The sequence below is a fragment of the Orycteropus afer genome, unplaced genomic scaffold (genome assembly GCF_000298275.1).
Source record: "Orycteropus afer afer isolate SDZICR_OR568_19922 unplaced genomic scaffold, OryAfe1.0 scaffold00038, whole genome shotgun sequence".
Taxonomy (NCBI): domain Eukaryota; kingdom Metazoa; phylum Chordata; class Mammalia; order Tubulidentata; family Orycteropodidae; genus Orycteropus; species Orycteropus afer.
In genome coordinates this window covers 15,800,041-15,821,456 of record NW_006921625.1, presented here as the reverse complement: position 1 = coordinate 15,821,456, position 21,416 = coordinate 15,800,041, and the positions used below count along the sequence as shown (strand labels likewise).

At 48.5% G+C, this 21,416-nt stretch overlaps 1 protein-coding gene across 1 annotated transcript in view; it reads left to right on the top strand.

Moving 5' to 3' along the window:
- SLC18A2 (solute carrier family 18 member A2) overlaps positions 1-21,416 on the top strand; it is a 61,092-nt gene that overhangs the window by 22,660 nt on the left and 17,016 nt on the right. Inside the window, exons 3-10 of the mRNA XM_007936921.2 lie at positions 413-807; positions 10,432-10,490; positions 10,761-10,844; positions 11,137-11,229; positions 12,979-13,068; positions 13,164-13,207; positions 13,278-13,338; positions 15,657-15,752. Coding sequence (XP_007935112.1) covers positions 413-807; positions 10,432-10,490; positions 10,761-10,844; positions 11,137-11,229; positions 12,979-13,068; positions 13,164-13,207; positions 13,278-13,338; positions 15,657-15,752 — 922 coding nt within the window. The remainder of the gene's footprint in view (positions 1-412; positions 808-10,431; positions 10,491-10,760; positions 10,845-11,136; positions 11,230-12,978; positions 13,069-13,163; positions 13,208-13,277; positions 13,339-15,656; positions 15,753-21,416) is intronic.

Genomic DNA, 21,416 nt, shown 5'->3' with positions numbered 1-21,416 from the left:
AGACACATTGTAAAATCTCGGTGTCTTTGTCCTTGATTCATTCATGTCAGTGTCTGTGGAGCCTGTCTTTCTGAGAAACACAGGTTTACCTCAGGTCAGAACTGACTTGGCCTCAGACTACACTTTGCCTTTCTAGAATATTCCTGTTGAAGGAACCCTGTAATGAGAAACCTCACAAATGGGGGGTGGGGGGAGGAAAGAACATCTCTGGGGCTGGGATATTTGACAAAGTAGCTGCCCCTGAGAACATCAGAACTCCCACTGTCCTTGGAATTTCATTCTGTTTGGTGACATTTGGTGACCTCAGTAACGTGAAGGCCGGCCCCGGGTCCCGTTTCTGGGGTACAGAAACCTCTTCTCTGGGCCCTGGCATTTGGCATGACTGCACTTTGCTGGCTCTGGTTCTGGGAAGGCTTTCAGGGCAGTCACTACTTCTGTTCTGCTCTCGTCCCCAGTCCCCATCATCCCCAGCTACTTGTACAGCATTAAGCATGAGAAAAATGCTACAGAACTCCAGACTGCCAAGCCAGGACTCACATCCTCTACCACGGGCAGCTTCCAGAACATCTTTTCCTATTACGACAACTCCACCATGGTCACCGGGAACACCACCAGAGGCCCGCAGCTGGGGCAGCTGCCTAAGACCACCACACAACACATGGTGACCAACGCATCCACCACCCCTCCTGACTGCCCCAGGGAAGACAAAGACCTCTTGAATGAAAACGTGCAAGTGGGCCTGCTGTTCGCCTCTAAGGCCACGGTGCAGCTCCTCACCAACCCTTTCATAGGACTGCTGACCAACCGGTAGGTGGCCGTTTTGTGGTTGGAGAACTTTGTGTTTCTGTAGCTGCAGCTCATTCCCCCCGGGATTCGGCTTCTCATTGGGTATCAGAATCTGAACACTCAGTGGTGGGTGAGCCGGGGAACGCGTCTCCTTCCCTGATGTCTCTGCCTCAGTGGGTCGTGATTTCCTAGTTTGCTCCACCTTTTAATTCCTCCCTCTGTTACTTGAAAAGTAAGAAGATATTAAAGAAGACAGAAAAAAAGAGGCCCTCCCCAAATGGGAGAACTTGGTTTCATCTAAATGCTGAATGTCATAAATACCTTTGTCAAAGTAACCCTTGGGCAGTAAGAACTCTCCAGACGCCGTGGCTGTTACTGGATTTTACGTGCCATGTGGCTTTCCCTTCTGTTCCTTATAGAAAACCCTGTGGTTCTCTGTAGAGCTGTTGTGGTAAAGGCCCCATTACATGGCCAGGTGGAGGATGTTGGGGGAAAAAAAAACTCACTGCCATCGAGTCGATTTTGACTCATAGTGACCCCTCCTTGGGTTTCCGAGGCGGTATCACTACAGAAATAGATCGCCCAATCTTTCTTCCGAGGAGTGACTGGTGGGTTTGAACCACCAGCCTTCTGGTTAGCAGTCAAATCCTTCCTTAGGCACTACGCCACCAGAACTCCCAATGTTGGAAAAGATGGGTAACACTGGTGTGTAGAGGAACCTGTCACCTGATTCTGAGGTCAAGTGTAGGGTGACATTTCTTCCCTCCTGCCAGTCTCTCACCTGTGTCTGGCTGCACAGAAGACAGGCGGACTGAGGCCACGTCTGCATCCTTCAAACTCCCCAAAGGAGCTTTCTGTTAATCTGGATATTCTGAGTTTTTTTAAAATAAGTATTCACTTTCCCATCATTGGTGATGGGTATTTGTCCTCTACAGCTGAGATGGCCCAGCTCTGCCTGGTAAATGGGGGTTCAAAGCACAGGACAAGATGGAAGGTTGAGTTCCAAGGAGCTTGCAGTTGAGAGGAGGAGGCAGTCCCTGAAGATGTCACATCAAAGAGAAGGAGCTGGTGCTGCAGTGGGTGGTATGGGTTGTTGTGTAAACAGTGCAGCCCCAGTTGTAGAAATGCAAACAATAGAGAAAGCAAGCAAGCATGAGAGTCTTACCTGTGAGCTGGGTCCTGAGGCATGAACAGAGATCAAGATGAGGAACAGGAGAGAGAATGTGGGAGGGAGGAGAGGGAGGGGATGAACTGAGAGGGCAGGGCTGGGAGACTGAGGCTGGACTAGACTGTGGGAGGCCCCAGGTTAGATAGAGGGGTGGGGTTCTGCTGTCGGACACTTGGGTGCCACTAGAAGTTCCAATGCCAAGTTGAAGAATCAAGTGAGCCAAGTGTGACTTTGAGTGGGCCCACCCTGCGTCCTGGGCAGGCTGGGAACCGGGGTGAGGAGGTGGGGGTGTCTTTACATTAACCCAGGTTTGTTGTGGGGAGTGGGTAACAGGACTGGTTACATAATTTGAGGGGCCTAGTTCAAAATGGAAAATGAAGCCCCTTGTTCAAATATTAGGAGCTCTGGTGGTGTAGTGCCTAAGTCATTTGACTGCTGACCAGAAGGCGGGTGGTTCAAACCCACCAACCACTCCTCGGAAGGAAGGTTGGACAGTCTACTTCTGTAGTGAGACTGTCTTGGAAACCCAAGGAGGGGTTGCTATGGTTTGGATTCAGCTCCACAGCAGTGCGTGGCGTTTGTTGTTCTGTTCAAATATTATTAAGAATTATTAGATATTATTAAAAATTTCAAAACGGCAACAGCAGAGCATGAAACCAAATGCAGGGCTCTGTGTGACTTCACAGGTTGCACGTTCATGAGCTGGCCCTCAGGACTTGGGGAGGTAGCAGGGTTTAGAGAGGCCCAGCATACATGAGTTGTCCTCAAACACATGGAGGTCACTGCTGACCCAGCCAGGGTCAGTAGAATGGGAGTACATTTTAAACTTCTGCAATTTGATTTTCTGAACTATTACCCATTTTAACATTGTAACTCCTTCAACAATCCCAAGCCATGCCTAGCCCTCGTGTCTGTGTGGAGCAGTATTATCAGGTAGCAGCATAAAATATGCTAAACAAATTAGCCCAGCGTTGGGGCTGTGAGCCCATCAAGAAGCAACATTACCATGTGGCATTCGGGGCTTCTCCAACCTCCATATTATTGTTGTTATGTGCCCTCAAGTCGGAGACCCTGACTTGGGTTTTTGAGGTGGTATCACTATGGAGGTAGATTGCCCAACCTTCCTTCCGAGGAGTGGCTGGTGAGTTTGAACCAACAGCCTTCTGATTAGCAGTCATGTGCCTTAAGCACTACGCTGAGTTCCCTCCAGGAGGAAAACCAAACAGACCTCAGCGGTTGCAGGGATGTTTTCTTTTTCAAGTCGTAGAGCCCTCTTTAAAGTGCATCTGGTATAATTACAGAAAACGGCTCAGGGTTTTGTATTCCCAGAAAGCAAACAGCTCAACTACTACTTGCGGAAAATTGAGGACATTATCATAATAATGCCTTGCCAATCGCTGGGGCGTGAATGTTACTAGCAGGGCAGGGTAATACTTAGAAACTTGGCTGAAATGATGGGACTATGCCAATCTTCCAAATGCAAATGGAAAATGAAAAGCTTTTTAAAAATCTCATTCTTGTTCTCAACACTTTGCTTAGGTCACAGGCAAGTAGCTTGTTTAAAACTAGTGAGGTCTTTGCCCTGTTAAATACTCCAAAGGCTTTGACAGGGCAGCCACCCAAGGCTTATGTTTGAGCCTCCAAAAAACTGTGTTCCAGGAGAAACCTAATTTTGCTTTGTCACCTGTGACATTTGATCTGTCCTTACGGTGCGTAATCCACTTTGGAAATGACCTAGAGCAAAAATGTAACCCTCAATTTTAGTCTTCTAACGCTGCTTGGTAATGTAGAAATGCACATAGATTTTAGCGGGTGCAGGCAAAACAGTTGCTCTGTTTCCCCGATAGATTTGTCATTTTCTGGTATTTTCCTACCACGTAGAAATGAATTTGGGGGTTTTCAGCCCTTCTGGGTGCCCCACAGGCCCACTTCCCTCCACAGTTCGGATGAAAAGAGCAGCAGAGGAGGGACAAATACTTGCCTTTCCAGAGTCTTCCCTGTGAGCCATTGCAAACGGCCTTTTGACGTAATTTGTTCCAATCATGTGCTCTACTACCAAGAAGATAAAGTGAAGAACAGCATCATGTACCACTTAGTTTACTGTGCTATAAACAAATGTGTTGAAATGGCATTTTAAAGCCAGTTAACGTGCGTTTCGGGGTACGCTGGAGCGTTAGAGCTGGAAGAGAATTTAACAGGCTTTGGGGCCAGTCCTAGTATCTTACAGGCAAAGGATTTTGCAGCTCAGGGAGGAAGGAGCCCTTGCCTGGCAGTGACTGGGCTAGTCAGTGGCCAGACCCTCCTGCCGGCTTTCAGACTATCCTTCTTGCCTTCCTGTTCTGTCTGCCTGCTTGCTGTTGTATAGCTTGTGCTCTCGTTGATTTGCATGCAACTCATAGTGACCCTGTGGACAAGAGAATGAAACACTGTCCGGTCCTGCGCCGTCCCCCAAATCATTGCTGTGCTTGAGCCCACTGTTGCAGCCACTGTGTCAATCTGTCTCACTGAGGGTCTTCCTCTTTTTTGCTGACACTCTAAGTTACCGAGCACCATGTCCTCTGGACTGGTCCCCCCTGAGAGCATGTCTAAAGTTCATGACACAAAGCCTCGCCATCCTTGTTTCTAAAGAGCATTCTGGCTGCACCTCTTCGGAGACAAATTTGTCCACTCTTCTGGCAGTCCGGGGTAGATTCAGTATTCGTTGCTATCACCATAATTCAAAGGCATAGATGTGCAGGTGACATCTGTCTTTCCTGTGGCTGTCTGGGCTCTCCCTGCTTGTACCCAGCTGAGTGGTCAACAGCCCCAGCACTGAGTGTCGATTGTACTCTTTAATCCGTGGGCAGGAATGGGGAAAAAATCAGCCTAATCTCTGAACGTAGATCTACCCCTCCAACCCCGCAGGGTGACCTGGTCCAGCTTCCTGACATCTCACGGTGCTTCGGGCAGGGTGAGGAAGGAGTGCGTGTTAGGTGCCTTGTAGTCCAAGAGATACCTGGGCTGACCGCCTAGAGGCAGGCTGTTTGGAGGCTTGCTGACTTAAAACTTACTGCCTTAAATGAGTCAGACCCTGAAAGGAGATACCTCTTATCACAACCTGGACCCCTGTAATCACGGTCATGGTGCTGCTGCGTGAGTGGCTTTCGTGAGGGTATGATACAAATAGTGCCTTTTAGATATTAGAGGCTCTCATGCAAAACGCTGAAAATACACAATAGCAATTCCTGGGAAGAACGTTAAGTGTTCATGCGGCTGATAATACAGTACAGAGCCCTCCTGGTTGGTCACTCTTCAGGTTCCTGTATTTTTACTGGAAAAGACCGTGATCAGATAGGGAGCAGGGCGATTCATGTGCTCTGTGATCAGTAACAGCAATCAACACGCTTCGTGTGATGGCCCCTTAGCTGACGCTGAGGCTCATGAGACTTTCTTTATGATTCCACCTTAACTCTGTACAATTGCCGTTGCATGGTAAAGGTGGTGGGGTTGTATTAGCAACGACTGTTATCATGTGGCCCCATAAGTGAATTTTACACATACGTACGTAGAAGGAATGTTTCAGGCAGGCGAACAGTGTGAAAACACCTTTGAATTTCTTTTCTCTCTTCCATACATCAGGTTAAGGATGTGGCATGGTGTTCTTGGCTTGCTTTGCCTGAGGTTTAAATAGTTGCATCTTTGGGGCCAAAGATACTCCGCGCACCAGCTGGTGGGGGTGGGGAAAGGGTTAACTCGCAGCGCTGGGGCCATCTCCCTCTGCTGTCTCTGAAGCTTGTCATTGTCTCAATGGTCTGCTTTTTATCAAGCCTGAATCAGTGGCTTAATTTATTTCCATAGTTACCTAGTATATTTGAAAGCCAATTATATCCCCCCACAAATCTTAGCTAGCATCTGAAGGATGAGGAGGAAGCCACAGGGCATGAGGGCCCTACATAGTCTACTGTGGTTATTTTGTCTCTCGCTTTAGCCACTTGGGTCTGCAGTAGGCTCTGCAGAAATGAGCAGTGACCTTTTCATTCCCTGTGTGGACACGGAAACCAGCTGTTCTGGGCAGGGATTTCCCGTCCTAGACGTCGTTAGCATGGCGGGCAGGGCACGACAGAGCCTTCTCGTCTGAAATCAGAAGACGCTGGCAGCGGAATTAGAGCATGTCTCAGGGGAGCAGTGTGTCAGGGAACGGGTTGCACCCACCACGGTACAAAACCCATGGCCCTGTGCACTACTGATAGCTGCAAAAGACAGACGTGTGCATTTTATTTATTTGGCAATAAAATCCCACTTACGTCCTAGCACATTTAAAGTATCATTCCGTTTACTGGTACTCAGCCTTTTCTCAACATAAAGTGTTGAGCAAATTGAAAAAGCAAATGTCATTTCCTGTCTTTTCTGGCAATACTTAGTTGTGTATATTGTCAAGTCGATTCCGACTCCTGTCAACCGTAGTGGAGCGAGCAGAACTCCCAAAGGGCTTCCTAGGCTGAAATCTTTAGGGACATGTTGCCAGGTCTTTCCTCCTACGGGGCGGCTGGTGGCTGGCCTTTGGATCGGCAGGCCAGCGTTTAATCGATGCACCACCCTGACTCTGCATCAGTGCTTTCGTCATTTATCACCGCAGATGGGACTGGGACCTCAGCTAGCTGAGAATGGCTCTTGCATTAGTCTCTATGGCAAAGAGATACTAGTCATTAGCATTAGAGAAAATGTATTGATCCCCAGAGACAGTTTAAGATGTGGGGTTTCCACCCTGACTCTTGAGTATGTGCGTAAGGCGGAAACCTGTGGGAGAAGGAAAATGCAGATATTTTCCACTGATGGGATAGAAAAGTGGTAAGACTGTACCCTGCCAAAGGTAAAAAACTCATGAGACCTAAACAAGTAAGGCAGCCCCATCGAATTCTGGCTCTCACAGATTCCACTGTATAATTCACCCAATTTCTTTCATTGTTATTGTCCTGAAACTACGCAGGCCTTCTGCCTGCAATCTGCGAGAAACCACAGCTGTTTTACTTGGTACAGAATCCAGAGATACCCTGGGACCAGGGCTCCATATTAGAGGCTTGATAAATATCCACAGTGAGGAATTAGTAACAAAAGAGGTAAGCCCTTAATTCCAACAATGTTGACACATATTAGCGCTTCACTTACTAGATTTTGCTGGGGCTTCAGTGTGTAATTTCTAGTCCTATTGGAGTGACTTAGCTGCTCCTTGATGGTCTTTAGAGGATGACTGTGGGCCAGGGTGACTCACGAGGCAGTGATACTGGGACATTTGGTCACAGCTTTACCTCATGAGACCTAGCTCCGATGAGCAATACTTTAATTGAGATAGCATTGAATTGAGACGAATGGGTCTAATGAGACGTTTATGACTAATGGTGTTCCATTTCTGCCATTTAGGAGGCATTGTGGGGAGGCAAAAAGGGCCTAGCATTCTGCCCGTCACTTACTGACCCTCGGGCACTGAGCAGCCCTCCTCAGGTGGGCGAGTGGGGGCCAGGAGAGTTTGAGGGTGGAGGCCTAGGTGCTTTTGAGTGGCCTTTCCCATGGGGTTGAGCTCTGTGGGTTTGGCAGCTTGACCAGTGTTGAGAATGCAGGGTGGACGTGAGTTCCGGTGGTGAAGAGGAAGCAGTGTGAGCCCAGTGGTCTCCACAGCGATGGCTTCTCTGTGACATTAGCTGAGCCACTCCATCCCTGAATCTCTTGCTCTCATCAAAGATGAGGGGTTTAGCTGGCCTGTCTTCAAGTTTCCTTCCGGCTTTGCCATTTGGTTGTTCTAAACATGGTTTGTCAAAATCCTAAAGCAATTAACAAACAGTACCTCCAGTGCTTCTAAATGAAATACAGCCTTGGGAAAAAGAGTCCTTCATAAGCACACAGCCATGTGGCTGTGGAACCATCTGGTTTTCAATGGGACTGAACCTTCCGTTTCACTCACCCAGTGGGAAGGTCTGTGCCTGTGACTGGCTTCCTCACCAGATTGTAAGCCAGCAGGACTTCAGACCCCAGACACTCAAGATGTGCCCAAGGCCCTGAACTTTGGGCAAGTTACTTAACTTCCCTGAGCCTGAGTGTCATCATCTCGTCATCTGAAAAAATAAGAAAACCAACTACTTCATGGACTTGTGAGAGTCATATGTAACTGTGTCCATCAGTTCCCTCCTCATGGCCAAGGAGAATTCTGGAGTCTTCTGGTGAGAAGCAGCCTTAGTGGCTTCAGCCCACTTGTACTGGGCTTGGCCGAGTTCCCCAACCATTGACCAGTGTGCAGACTGGGATTAGCACTGCTGGCCGCTTGAGCACCACAGATAAGGATTGTCATTGATCAGTGAATATTGTCCTGAAACTACGCAGGCCTTCCGCCTGCAGTCTGCAAGAGACCACAGCTGTTTTATTTGGTACAGAATCCAGGGATGCCATTGGGCCAGGGCTCCATATTAGAGGCTTGATAAATATCCAAAATAAGGAATTAGTGACAGAAGAAGTAAGCCTTTAATTCCAACAACATTGACACATATTAGCGCGTCAATTGCTAGATTTTCCAAGTATGATGTTGAAAGGGCTGAGAGGCTTATATTTGTTCCAGGGCAGTCTGAAGTAACAGGTGTCTTCTTTTAGGAGATGCATTACAGTAATTCAGAAGAACAGGTCTTGAAGGTCCTCACCTCTGAGTCTCCTGGAAGTTTCCAGCAGTGCAGGGTGGGAGCACAGATCAGTCAGCTTGGGGCTGGTTGGGATGGGAGAAGCAGCCACTTGAAAACTGCAGTTCGGAACCTGCTATCTTTCGTTTACTCTTTGAGCCCACTTTTGTGAATTATAAGCTCATCTTAGTCCACAGTAGAGGAAGCTTTGCATGGGTTCATGGCAGGGAGACTGCCTGGGTATCTGCTGTGGTTTTGAGATGCTTTTTGTATTTTTTTGGTATTTGGTTTTTGGATGTAATTTGGTGCATGGAGTAATTATTAAAAAATAAATGAATAAAAGGACTATGACAAGGAGAACTTTTGAAAAGGTCCTATTTAAAGCACATATATGGTCTTTGGCTGCCTGGGAAGGTGGTAAAGTTTCCCAGGAAAAGCCCTGGCCTGGTGGGAATGGCCCCAGTGAAGTTAACCCTTTGATGTTTGATGATAAGTACCTCAGTTTCCTCATCTGTAAAATGGGGAGGTGATTGTCCTTAGCAAATCATTGTGCTGGGAGCGGTAGTGCTTGGAGAATGGAGTGTGTGCGGCATTGACGTGAAAGTGCTGTTAGTGTGACTTCCAGGCTGAGTGACAGCAACCGTGGACACCTCAGCCCTTGTGCTGTTCCTCTCCAGGTTCTTGAGGGTCTAGGGCTAGGGGGAGAAGAGGTCTGGAGATGCGCGGGGCTGCTCAGGGTTGGAGCGGGCCTATTGTAGGACAGGTGCTCTACTAGTCAGGGTAGGGGCCGGGTGGCTGCCTGCTCACTCTTACCTGTACAGCAGGAATGAGGTGGTCCACTTCAGCCAGCAGAGTCAGAGAGGAAGGAGGGGAGAGAATAGGGAGAAAACACCATTTCTGAAGCGTCTCTTATGTTCTGGAGTCCCTGGGGGTGCAAACGGTTAGTGTACTCAGCTGCTAATGGAAAGGTTGGAGGTTCGAGTCCATCCAGAGGCACCTTGGAAGAAAGGCTGGGGAGCCACTTCTGAAAAAGCAGCTGTTGGCACCATGGGGTCACCAAGAAAACAAGGAATCAACCCGGTGACAACTGAGTTTGTGCTAAGTTCCAGGCACCGTGGTAGGGAGCTCCAGCTCCGTCTCTCCTTTTATACTCGTTCCATCCCTGGGAGATGGTGGTGGCCCCTGCACAGGGCTGAGGGGAGACTTGCCTCTACTAAATGGTGATGCCAGGTTTCCAACCAGGTGTGTGGTGCAGAAAGCCAGGTCTTCCCACCACCCCTTGAAGGCCTGGTGGCAGAGCCCTGCCTGGGCAGTGGTCTCATGGAATAATTAGGGATTTGAATTGTTGGACAGAAAATGAGGCCTCTCTTGTAAGCTGGCATCTTGGGGTCAACACGAAGGTAGGCTTTAAAGTCTTGCTTCCTCTTAGCTGCTGTGCGGTTGCCTCTGATGCCAGTGGGGCCGCTTGATGCCTTTTTACCAGAATCGTTTGATTGCAGCGGTCCCTTTGGGAAAAGCTCTAGCAAAGACTAAAAATAATTTACCAAGTGACTGTGGAAGGGACCGTGTATTTTGGACGTGCTCTGGGTTACTTGCCAATATTGTGTTAACATTTATTCTAGAGAGTTTTCTCTTCCGAGCGGCAATCCATAAATGTATTCATGTTCCAAGACAGTCAAACAAAAAAAAGGTCATGCAGGATGCACCAAGTATATGAATTTTCAGAAAAGTTGACCGAACACTTACCCGCCTAATCCCAGAGGGTCGGCAGGAGAGAATTAATATCGAGCCTTGAAAAAACACCCAGCAGTGACCAGACTTTCCTCGGTTGTTTTGCAGCATCGGCTATCCAATTCCAATGTTTGCGGGATTCTGCATCATGTTTCTCTCAACAATTAGTAAGTGTCTGATGTTTGCCTTCTGGGTGGAGGTCCATATGGGCCCTGCCAGCCAGGAGCCGGGGATCAGGAAGACAGCCTGGGTGTTTTCATATGGTAAAAACTACAGAAAGGAGTCAATGGAGGGAGGTCTGAACAGAGCGAAAGCACACTGTGGTTTAGGCTGAGAACTCTCCATGGCTCGGGGAGGGCGCCAGAACTTGTCCTGTGGGAAGCGGTTGCTCGTGGCATCCCGGGTTGGCCCTGGTGCAGTCTGCTGTTTTCCCGCAGTGTTCGCCTTCTCCAGCACCTACGCGTTGCTGTTGATCGCCAGGTCCCTGCAGGGCATCGGGTCCTCCTGCTCGTCTGTGGCTGGTAGGTGGGGCGACCCCGAGGAAACCCGGGACCCCAGGGGGCTTTGCTCTGTCAGAGGCGGCCACCAGCATGGCCTGGGTTGGCCAATCTCTTTAAAAAAAAAAATTAGTTGGAATATTTCAGGAATCAAGGTATTGCTGGGGTGTGGGGAGGCGCTCTGGGAGAAGGTACCCACAGTCCTCTTGGAAATCTGCTAGGTCTTACATTTCAGTCAACTTGACAGGTTCAAGAAGGAGTCTCGGAGTATCCCTGCATCCCCAGAGTTGGCTTGACGGTTTCTCTTCCTGTTTAGGGATGGGCATGCTTGCCAGCGTGTACACCGATGACCAGGAGAGAGGCAACGCCATGGGGATTGCCCTGGGAGGCCTGGCCATGGGGGTCTTAGGTGGGTAAGATCACTGTGGAGGAGAACGTGGGGAGTGGGCTGTGTCGGACCCCGGGGACCCTAGTCACACTGAGGCTGAGTCCACATTCACACTGACAGATGCCCCAGCTCCCTTCTTCTTTAGTTCCTACTTCCCTGGAGGCTTTGAGGAAGGGGGAAAAGTGCCCCGATCTGGAGCAACCTGGGCTGGGTGACCTCCAGCAAACCTCAGACCTCCGTGGACCCAGGGGTATAACAAGGAGCTTCAACGGGATGGGCCGCTGAGGTCATTTCATCTCTAATGTTTCATGTGTTCTGATTGGAGAGAACCTCTGGTCGACTGTTGCTATCTGCACCCCACACCCCCCAGCTCTACTGTGGGCCTCCCACTCCCAACCCCCACAAAAAAAACTATTGCCATAGAGATGATTCTGACTCATAGCAGCCCTATAGGACAGAGTGGAACTGCTCCATGTTGTTGTTGTTATGTGCCATGGAGTCGGACCCAACTCATAGCGACCCCTCCTTGGGTTTCCGAGGCAGTATCGCTATGGAAGTAGATTGCCCAACCTTCCTTCTGAGGAGTGGCTGGTGGGTTTGAACCTCCAGCCTCTGGTTAGCAGTCAAGTGCCTTAGGCACTACGCTGCCAGAGCTCCTTGAACTGCCCCATAGAGGCTGTAAATCTTCACGGAAGCCGACTGCTTCATCTTTCTAACATGGAGTGACTGGTGGATTCGAGCAGCCTGCCTTTTGGTCAGCAGCCACATGCTTTCACCACTGCACCACCAGAGCTCCTTGGGACCTCCCACACGAGGGGACAGACATCTTCCTGGAGAGGAGATACCCATCCCTTCCCTTTGTCCTTTACGTCCTGGCCGTTGTGGAGCCTGCAGTTGCCATGTGTTCCGGTGTAGAATGAGCCCTAGTGATACAATAGGAGCCTTGGTGACACAGCGGTTAAAGCACTTGGCAGTCTGAACCCACCAGCAGCTCTGCAGGAGACAGATGAGGCAGTCTGCTTCTGTAAAGATTACAGCCTTGGAAACCCTATGTGGCAGTTCTACTCTGTCTTATAGGGGTGTTAGGAGTTGTAATCAACTCGATGGCGATGGATTTTTTACAGGTGGTGCAATGGTTAAGAGCTGCTAACCGAAATGTCAGCAGTTTGAACCCACCAGCCACTCCCTGGGAGAAGAGACTTGGTGATTTGCTTCCATAAAGGTTTCAGTCTAGGAGACCCTTGGGGCGGTTACTCTGCCGTACAGGGTCACTGTGAGTCGGTCGACTTGCAGCACACAATAGCAATGACATATTACCCGTAGGGACCCAGCAGTGCTGCACCCCAGATCTTGTTTCTCTCTGACCTTTATGTTCAGGGTCATCCTTACCGACTCTGGCCCATTTCTCTGGTGTAAAAGCCACTTGGAGGAAATTTCCAGGCAACTTAACACAAACTAAAGAGAATATAAGGGAACTGCCCCAGATTGCTTTTGGGACTAAGCTGGAATAGAAACATAAGAAGCAAATAGATGGTTCTAGAACCATTGGGTCAATCCTGGAGGCTGCCACCGGGGTGGTTACCCAATAAGCAAGGTAAGCATTGGCTTATTTGTGCTTATTAACTAATCTGTAGTCAGGTTTCACACGGGTTTTCACCTAAGTTTTACCGTATCTTTGAAACTGTTTACTACAGACTAGTAGACAAGCACAAGTAAGCCTGTGCTTACCTTGATGCTGGCTGGCACCAACCCCCTTTCTCTTCCTTGCAGTGGGCCCCACCTTTGGGAGTGTGCTTTACGAATTTGTGGGGAAGACAGCGCCGTTCCTGGTGCTGGCCACCTTGGTGCTCTTGGATGGAGGTGAGCAAATCCACGTGGCCATGGCTGTGGCGCGTGCAACAGGCACGCTCGGGCCACACCTGCTTTCTGAAAGGGCACTGTCCTTTTCCTTGTAGCTATTCAGATCTTTGTGCTCCAACCGTCCCGGGTGCAGCCAGAGGTAAGCAGCTGGGGGAATGAGGCCTTGTGGCGCCCGCTGGGCTACACTAACCTTCTTTTCTGCTTGACAGAGTCAGAAGGGGACTCCGATAATCACCCTGCTGAGGGACCCATACATCCTCATTGCCGCAGGTGGGCTCAGGTGCTCTTGCCAGTCACGGGCACTGTGTGACTGGCCGTGTGCTGGGGGCAGGGACTAGCCTTCAGTTTGCTGCTGACTGTCTTGAGCTGTAGTCACACAGGAGAGGCAGAGAGACTACAGGGCACAGGCAGTGGTCTTCCTTCATTAATTTCTGACACTCAGCCAAGCTCATTTTTTGCTTTCCATTTGGGGCAAATGAGAAGGGTATGTGCTCAGCTTTACAGAGATGTCATGGGGTGACATCTGGGTCATGGGTTCACCCTGCTACAGGGGTTTGTTTGGGGCCACGTTTCCTTGCTGTGTTTGACAAAGGCCAGCATTGTTTGTTCAGTTCTCTGGAGGGAGCCGTGGCCTCCCTGCAGGCATCTTGGGTGGGCAGGCTAATTTACCTGGGTGTGTAGGCATAGACTGACAGCAGAGTCCTGGAGCGCCAAGAGGCCCTCCTCTTCTCATGGGGAGACCAGGTCCTTATGGTGCTCCACAGAGGCCTGCCCAGAAACGCCCTTTGCTGAAGAAGCCCATGCTTCCGGGTTCTTGACTTAGATGAGCTAAAAAGATGCCCTGAGGTCCTGCGGCTTGCAGGAAGGATAACGGGCCGCAGTCATTTAAGGGGCTTTGCCCCCCAAGACGATCCCAACGGCAGAGGCCACCCCCATGGCCTGGCATCACCTGCCAGGCTTGATGGCTGAGCCTTATGCTGTCTGGACCTGGTTCCTGCTGACAGGGGTGGCCTTTGGGGTCAGGCCAGGAGAGACTAGTCCAGAGTGTGGATCAGACCTGCCCTGTTTCTCTCTGGTGAAGTTTCCATTTGTCTAAGCTGCTTCACAGATACTGGGCAGGCTTGGGGGGGGGGGCATATGAGCCAGGCACATGCCCCACCTGGGGGCATCCCAGTTCAGCCCTTTTCAAACTCCAGGTTGGTTTTGTTTCACCATCATCTGCCGTATTTGGTCAGGCCAGCCTGTCTGTATAGCTCCTGGTTAGTCCCTGTTCATCTGGCTGTTGGCCAAAGGCTTATAAATCTGGTTTGCTGACCTTTTCACACAGGGAGAGTTCTCTCTTTGCCCCTATCAAGGTGCAGTGAGCATTGCAGAGCCCAGATGCTCCTGGTTGTCTGGGTGGGGATGGGGAGGGCGGGGTGAGAGCTGTGACCCCAAGATGTGACTCGCGGCCCCTGGGGCAGACATCTGGGCAGATCCATGCAGCCTGGGCCCCTCTCCTTCTGGCTTTCTTGGCCCCTCACTGTCAAGCTCCTAGAGTCTCTGGTGGGCAAATAGTCAATGAGATTAGCTGCTAACTGAAAGGCTGAGGTTCTAGTCCATCAGAGGCACGTTGGAAGGAGCTGGCAGTTTACATCCAATCAGCCATTGAACCCTAGGGAGCACAGGTCTCTGACACACGTTGAGTGGCCATGAATTGGAAAGTGATTGGACAGCACTTGGCCTTTTGTCTAGCCCCTGCTCATGGAAGGAAGCAGAAAAACCCATCCAGCACTAAATGCCAGTGCTGCCAAGGCTCCGACTCTGACTTGAGGAGGGAGTCGAGGGCAGGCTGGGTCGGGGAGTCCAATCATTTCAGCCTCATTTCTGTGTTCCACCTTTAAATGTCACAAAGAATGAAAAAGTCTGCCTTCGTTAGGTGAGCACCTTAGTCATGCTTACACAATGTTCTTTGAATTGGGATTCTAGAAAATTACAGGTTCTAAGGGGGTACACCACAAGAAGCAGCTCTCAGAATGACGAGGGACAGTTCTAATGTCTTTTTCCAGGTGGTTCTGCATTAAAAAGAGCTCTTGATTCACAGAGTGATCAGGAAGGTCAGCACAGATCCCTATCGATGTAGCTGATTTTTGGAGGAAAAAAAAGAAACAAACCCTCAACAGCATGATTGTATAGAACGCACTGGATCCTTCTTGGGTTTTCTGTCACCCAAAGCATCATTACAAAGATCTCTGTTCATTGGACATTAAGAGATGGATGCAAGAGCCTCAGGTTGTCTGAGTCTGTGTGTGTTTTCAGGGTGCCTCTGCCTGAGTGGCCTTAAGCAAGTTACTTCGTTATTAGATTAGAAGCCCCTTCATTACTAAGTTAGGAATGTTAAACCAAATGATCTCTAAGCTTCCTAAGATCCAGCTTTTATGACTGTGGGATTCCATTTGTTTAAGATCATCAACAGCTCTCCGCAGGAGAAGAAGTTCTGGGTGTGTGAAGTGACTGTTTTGGCTGTGGGCACATGAGGTCTGTTTAGAAAATATGGGGTGTATTCAAGACCCAAGGGGAAGTGTGCTCACCTTCTTTCTCCCTTCCAGGGTCCATCTGCTTTGCAAACATGGCGATTGCCATGCTGGAGCCAGCCTTGCCCATCTGGATGATGGAGACCATGTGTTCCCAGAAGTGGCAGCTGGGTAAGGACTGGGCTGTGCTCTTCTGATTCTGAAACCTGTACCCCCAGGGAGGGTCCCATCAGCGCAGCTCTGCTGAGCTGTGGTACCAGAATATTAAAGTGACTGCTTCTCTTTGACACCTAATGGAGTCAGGGCTCAGGGCAGCAGTGAGCTTCAGGGTCTGGTTTTGTGTCATCCCTGAGGGGTGCAGAATGAATGTAGAGACATCAGACCTGGGCAGAAATGAGACAGAACAGATACATCCAGCACCTCGCACGTCCCTGACCTGGACTGTTGTTGTTGTTATATGCCATCAAGTCGGACCTGACTCATAGCAACCCCTTCTTGGGTTTCCGAGGCAGTATCACTACGGAAATAGATTGCCTCATCTTCCTTCTGAGGAGTGGCTGGTGGGTTTGAACCTCGAGCCTTCTAGTTAGCAGTCAAGTGCCTTAGGCACTACGCTACCAGAGCTCCCACTGACCTGGACTAGCTCTACTAAATATACTTGTATAGCCATATAGTTTATGTGAGAGAGGCTAGCAACAAATTTAGCTTTTTAGAGCATGAACTTTGACACCTATTTTTAAATGAGAAAAGGAATATACATAGTTATTAAAAAATAAAAAAAAATTGAAGAAGTACAAATCTGAAACTCCCTATGCATCCTTCCCCTCCCCCAGCCCACTCTGATACCCATTGTTAAGAGTTCTGTATATCTTTTTCCATATGGTTCTGCATTTATCAACGTATGTGTGAAATGCTTAAAAACCCCACCCAAGTTGAATCTTATTATTTATATTACCGTGAGACCTCTTTTTCCTTCACAAGATATTGTTTCCATGTGAAAATTATTTAAATTTTATCAAAGTTACACATGCATATAATTATTAAAATTATAGAAAAACAATAGTCTCTGCCTTGTGTCTCCCCCCTCCACCATCCCCCTCCTCAGACTTGCCCACCTTCAACTTTGTTGTGTTTCTTCTGCTGGTTTTCTCTAAACTTCTAAATAATGTGCACACACTCTGTTTTTTGATTTTCCAATTTCTGACACTGTCCACTGGTGTCCCAATGAAGTAGATGAGAATTTAATACCGTTGTTGCTCCGTCTGAAAAAAATCAACCAACCAATCAACACATTTTCTCACCTTCTGACCTCCTGATAAAATTGTATCATAGTTTTTTAGATCGGCATTCAGTACTGTTGTGACTATGTAAATATTATTCATGGCTGAGCTATGTTATAATTAACATAGCTAAGTTATAATTATAATATTAATTATAATATTAATACAAATTAATTAGGTGTGATAATTAATTTCCTTTCTTTTTCACAGATGTTTGTTTTTCCTAGAGTTAGTAATTGCTTCACCTTTTCATTTTCTTAGTTTTCTATATAGCAGTTATGAATGTTGTTGTTGTCAGGTGTTGTTGTGTCAGTTCCAACTCACAGTGACCCTGTGTGTAACAGAACAAAACACTGCCCAGTCCTGTGCCGTCCTCCCAATTGTTGGTGTGTTTGAGTCCATTGTTGTATCCTCTGTGTCAGTCCACCTCATTGAGAGTCTTACCCTTTTTCACCGACCCTCTACTTTACCAAGTGTGATGTCCTTCTCCAGAGACTGGTTCCTCCTGAGAACATGTCCAAAGTACATGAAATGAAGTCGTACCATCTTCACTTCTAAGGAGCAACTGGCTGTACTTCTTCCAAGACCGATTTATTCATTCTTCTGGCAGTCCATGGGATAGCCAATATTCTTTGCTAACACCAGAACTTAATGTATCAATTCTTTGGTCTTCCTTATTCATTGTCCACCATTCATCTGTCAGTTTGTCACATGGTAATGCCTTGTGTGATGCTGGAAGCTATGTCACCGGTATTTCAATACCAGCAGGGTCACTCATGGTGGACAGGTTTCAGTGGAGATTTCAGATGAAGACAGACTAGGAAGAAAGACCTGGTTACCTACTTATAAAAAAATTGACCAGTGAAAACCTTCAAAGTAGCAGCATTTATGAATGTATCTCCCAAACTCTCTGGCAGAGATGAAACCCACTGCCATTGAGTTGATTCTGACTCATGGTGACCCCATAGGACTGAGGAGAACTGCCCCCTAGGGTTTCCGAGGCTGTAAATATTTACGGAAGCAGACTGCCTCATCTTTCTTCTGTGAAGCAGCCGGTGGGTGCAAACCTCTGATCTTTTGGTTAGCAGCCAAGCGCCTTCACCATTGTTCCACCAGGACTCCTGGAGAGAGGAAGAGCCCTCTAAATTTGGTCAAGTACTTTAGAAAACTGAACTTTTCTCTGTGTCTGGCTGTTTCTGGACGTCTGCCCTAGATCACTCTGTCGTCCTGCTCCAGTCTGGACTTGTTGCTCTGCAGGCCACCCTGGGACTTTCTCCCCACTGTCCGGCATCGTCTCTGCCCTCCCCTCTCCCTGTATCCCTCTCTCCTGTGTTCCTCTTCCTTCGTTCACTGCCTCATTATGACGGAGCACATCCCCCAGCAGCCTGTAGCAGCTCAGGTCCTCTGAGACCCTGCACATCTGCAAACGTCTCCATCCTCACTTAGCACTTGGCTGACTTACTTAGTTTTGGCATATAATCCTTGGTTGAAAATCATTTTCCTTTAGAAGTTTGAGCCACTGCTTTCCCATCTTCTGGCACCTGGGGTTGCTGCTACGGAGGCCAGTGTCGTCCTCACTCCCATCCTCTAGGAGCTCCTAGCTCTTTGTCTTCTGCTCTGGTTGGTGAACACTCACCGTGGTGATTTCACTGTGGGATTCCTTTCCTCCACTGTGTTGGGCACTTGCTTGGTTGGCCCTTGCACTTGGGAAACCCCATCCTTTAATGTTTATTGTCCATATGTATTTCCTTTATTGTGAATTTCTTCTGAATAGGCTTCTTCCTTTTTTTCCCTGTGGAGTTGTTTGTCCTTTGCTTATTGATTTGTGTCCTTTGCATATTAAGGTACTTCTTTCCCAAATGTTTTGCTCCCATTTCCCCCACTTTGTTGTTTGCCTTTTGACTTACTGATGGTATTATTTGTCACTCAGAGCATTTAAAATACCAGTTGTCCGATGCAGCATCTTCCTCTTGTGATCTCAAGTCAAACCCAGAAAGGCCTTACCCAGGCTAAGATTATTTTCTTTTAATTCATCCATGCTTTCTTCTGATAAATTTATGGCTTTTTTTTTTTTAACATTTTTTTACAATTCCAGTCTATATGGAATTTAGTGTTATTTTTTTTTTTTCACGAAGGCCTGCCAATAGACCATTTGTCAAGCAGACCATCTTTTGTTCCCACTGACTTGCAATGCCACCTTCATCATAAACTAAATTTCCAGATGTTCTGGGATCTATTTCTGGATTTTCTCTTCTGTTCCTTGATCTGCTTGTCATTTCTCTGTCAATACCCTCCTACTTAATAACTGTAAATTTAGAATATTGTTTAATATCTGGAAGGACTGGTCCCCCACATACACATTTATGTTGTATCCTTCCTAGAGACTTTTTTTTTAGAAAGTCTTTCAATTTACATACCACTGTCTTCAGATTGAAGGCGCTCTGGTGGCGCAGTGCCTAAGGCATTTGACTGCTAACCAGAAGGTTGGCAGTTCAAACCAGCTACTCTGCAGAAGGAAGATGGGGCAATCTACTTATGTCAAAACTTACCACCTCGGAAACCCAGTGGGGATCACTGCGAGTTGGAATCAGCTCAGTGGCAGTGAGTTTGGTGTTTTGGTTTATCTTCAGATTGAGACTCTGAGGTCAGAATGAAGCTGGCCTTTTCGTTGTGCCCGGCTTTCCCTCCGTCACCTCATTTCCCCCCCGGCCTCCCGCCCGCTGTGGTGTCTGCCAGCTGCTGCATCCCCTCCTGGCGTCGGCTGTTCCTGGTGTTTTCTGCCTCACTGCAGCTGGCCTGGCTCGAACACCACGCCCCTTGGGCTCTGTGTTGTTCTTTAATCCAACAATCCTTCCTTAAAACAAGCCCCAAATGTCTGGGCATGGTGTGAGGAGTAACTGCTCAGGGAGTGTCTTTTTGGAATGATGAGGATGTCCTGGAGTTAGATAGTGGTGACAGTTGCACAACCTTGTGACTGGACTGGAGGCCACAACCATACACTTGAAAAGAGTGAATTGTATGGTATGTGAATTATAGCAGTAAACAAAAGCAAACAGAACAACAAGGGCCATTCAGTGCAGATGGGGGATGCTGGGAGCTCGACTCAGGATAGTTTCTTAGGTAGGAAACTGAGCTCTGAACATCCTGTCAGTCAAGGTGGAAGAAAAAAAGCACCACCAAGCCAGAGGGACGGATTCTTCTAACACTGAATCCGTGGGTAGATGTTTGCAAAGATGGGCAAACGTTCTCCCGTGTTGTTGCAAGTAGCCACTGTTGATGTTTGTGGAAGCCACCCTTCCAGGTTTTCCCCCACTGTGGTCCCTGTGGTGTGGTTTTCCTTGACTCTGATCCCCGTGGTGTGTTGGGTCCAGGTGGGTCACACGCTGCTGCGTCAAGCTCACTGCTTTCATCTGAACGTGCTCTCTGGCCAAGATGCTCTTTAGATGTTTCTGATGCCGCCAATTAAATGACTTATGGTCCTAATTGGATGTGTCCTGGCCATGTGCAGGGCAGATTAGCAGGTTTGCTCTCTTCCTCTCCAGACAAAGCCTTGAGGCTTTCTTTATAGAGTCTCTTGAGCCAGTCAGAAAGCTCTGGGTCACTGGGCTAGATAGCCCACCGTGGGCGGTCTAGATTCTATCAGGAGATGATCAGCTGGGGCTTATCGCTGGGGCCAGATGCTCGCCTGCCCGGGCCGGCTCATTGCCAGCAGTGAGGTTTCCTTCTTCCTGCTTCAGAGTTGAGCTTTCACGTCTCCCTGTTTCCTGTGTCAGCTGCAGCGTGAGGGAAAACACCCCACCTTACTTGGGCCTCTGCAGCTTGCGGCCCATGCTGCCAGAGAAAGGGTGCCTGGGTGACAGTGCAGGGGACCCAGCACCCACGAGCCCTTCTCCTGGGTCCACTTGCCCCTGGGGCTCAGCCTCTCACTGTTCAGGGGTCTTGTGTGACCCCTCTGTATGACAGCATGAAAAGGGGAGCCCTTCTGCCTTTATGCTTCCCTGGTCATTTCTGGAGAAAGATTACAATATTTTATGTCAAAGCAAAACAGTCTTATTTACTGCATGAGGGACACGTGACTGTTCTTGCTGAACACCGTGTTTTGGGTGATTATTTTTAGGGGCGGTGAAGACAGCAGCCCATCCACATTCCAGAGGGTCCCTTAAGAGCAGGGCCCCGAACTCCTCATGGGTGGAGAATCGTTCCCTGGCATTCTCTCTTTACTTCAAGTCCTGGGTCACATGGGCTGTCCCTGATGACCCCTGGAGGCAGTACTTCTGGCAAGCAGAGCTGTGGGTGGGCACCTCCTGCTCTTCTCAGGATGGTGGTGGATGAAGGTGGAGGTTGCTTGGCCTTTTCACTTGGGAACTCCCATCTCTTCATATGTCTATTAGCCATATGTATGTATTTCCTTTACTGTGACTCTATTACGAATCTAATTTGTCCGTTTTCTCTGTGGAGTTGTTTGTCCTTTGTTTATTGATTTTGTGTCTTTGCATATTGAGATATTAATCCTTTACCAAATGTTTTGCAGATATTTCCCCCACTTGTTGGATGC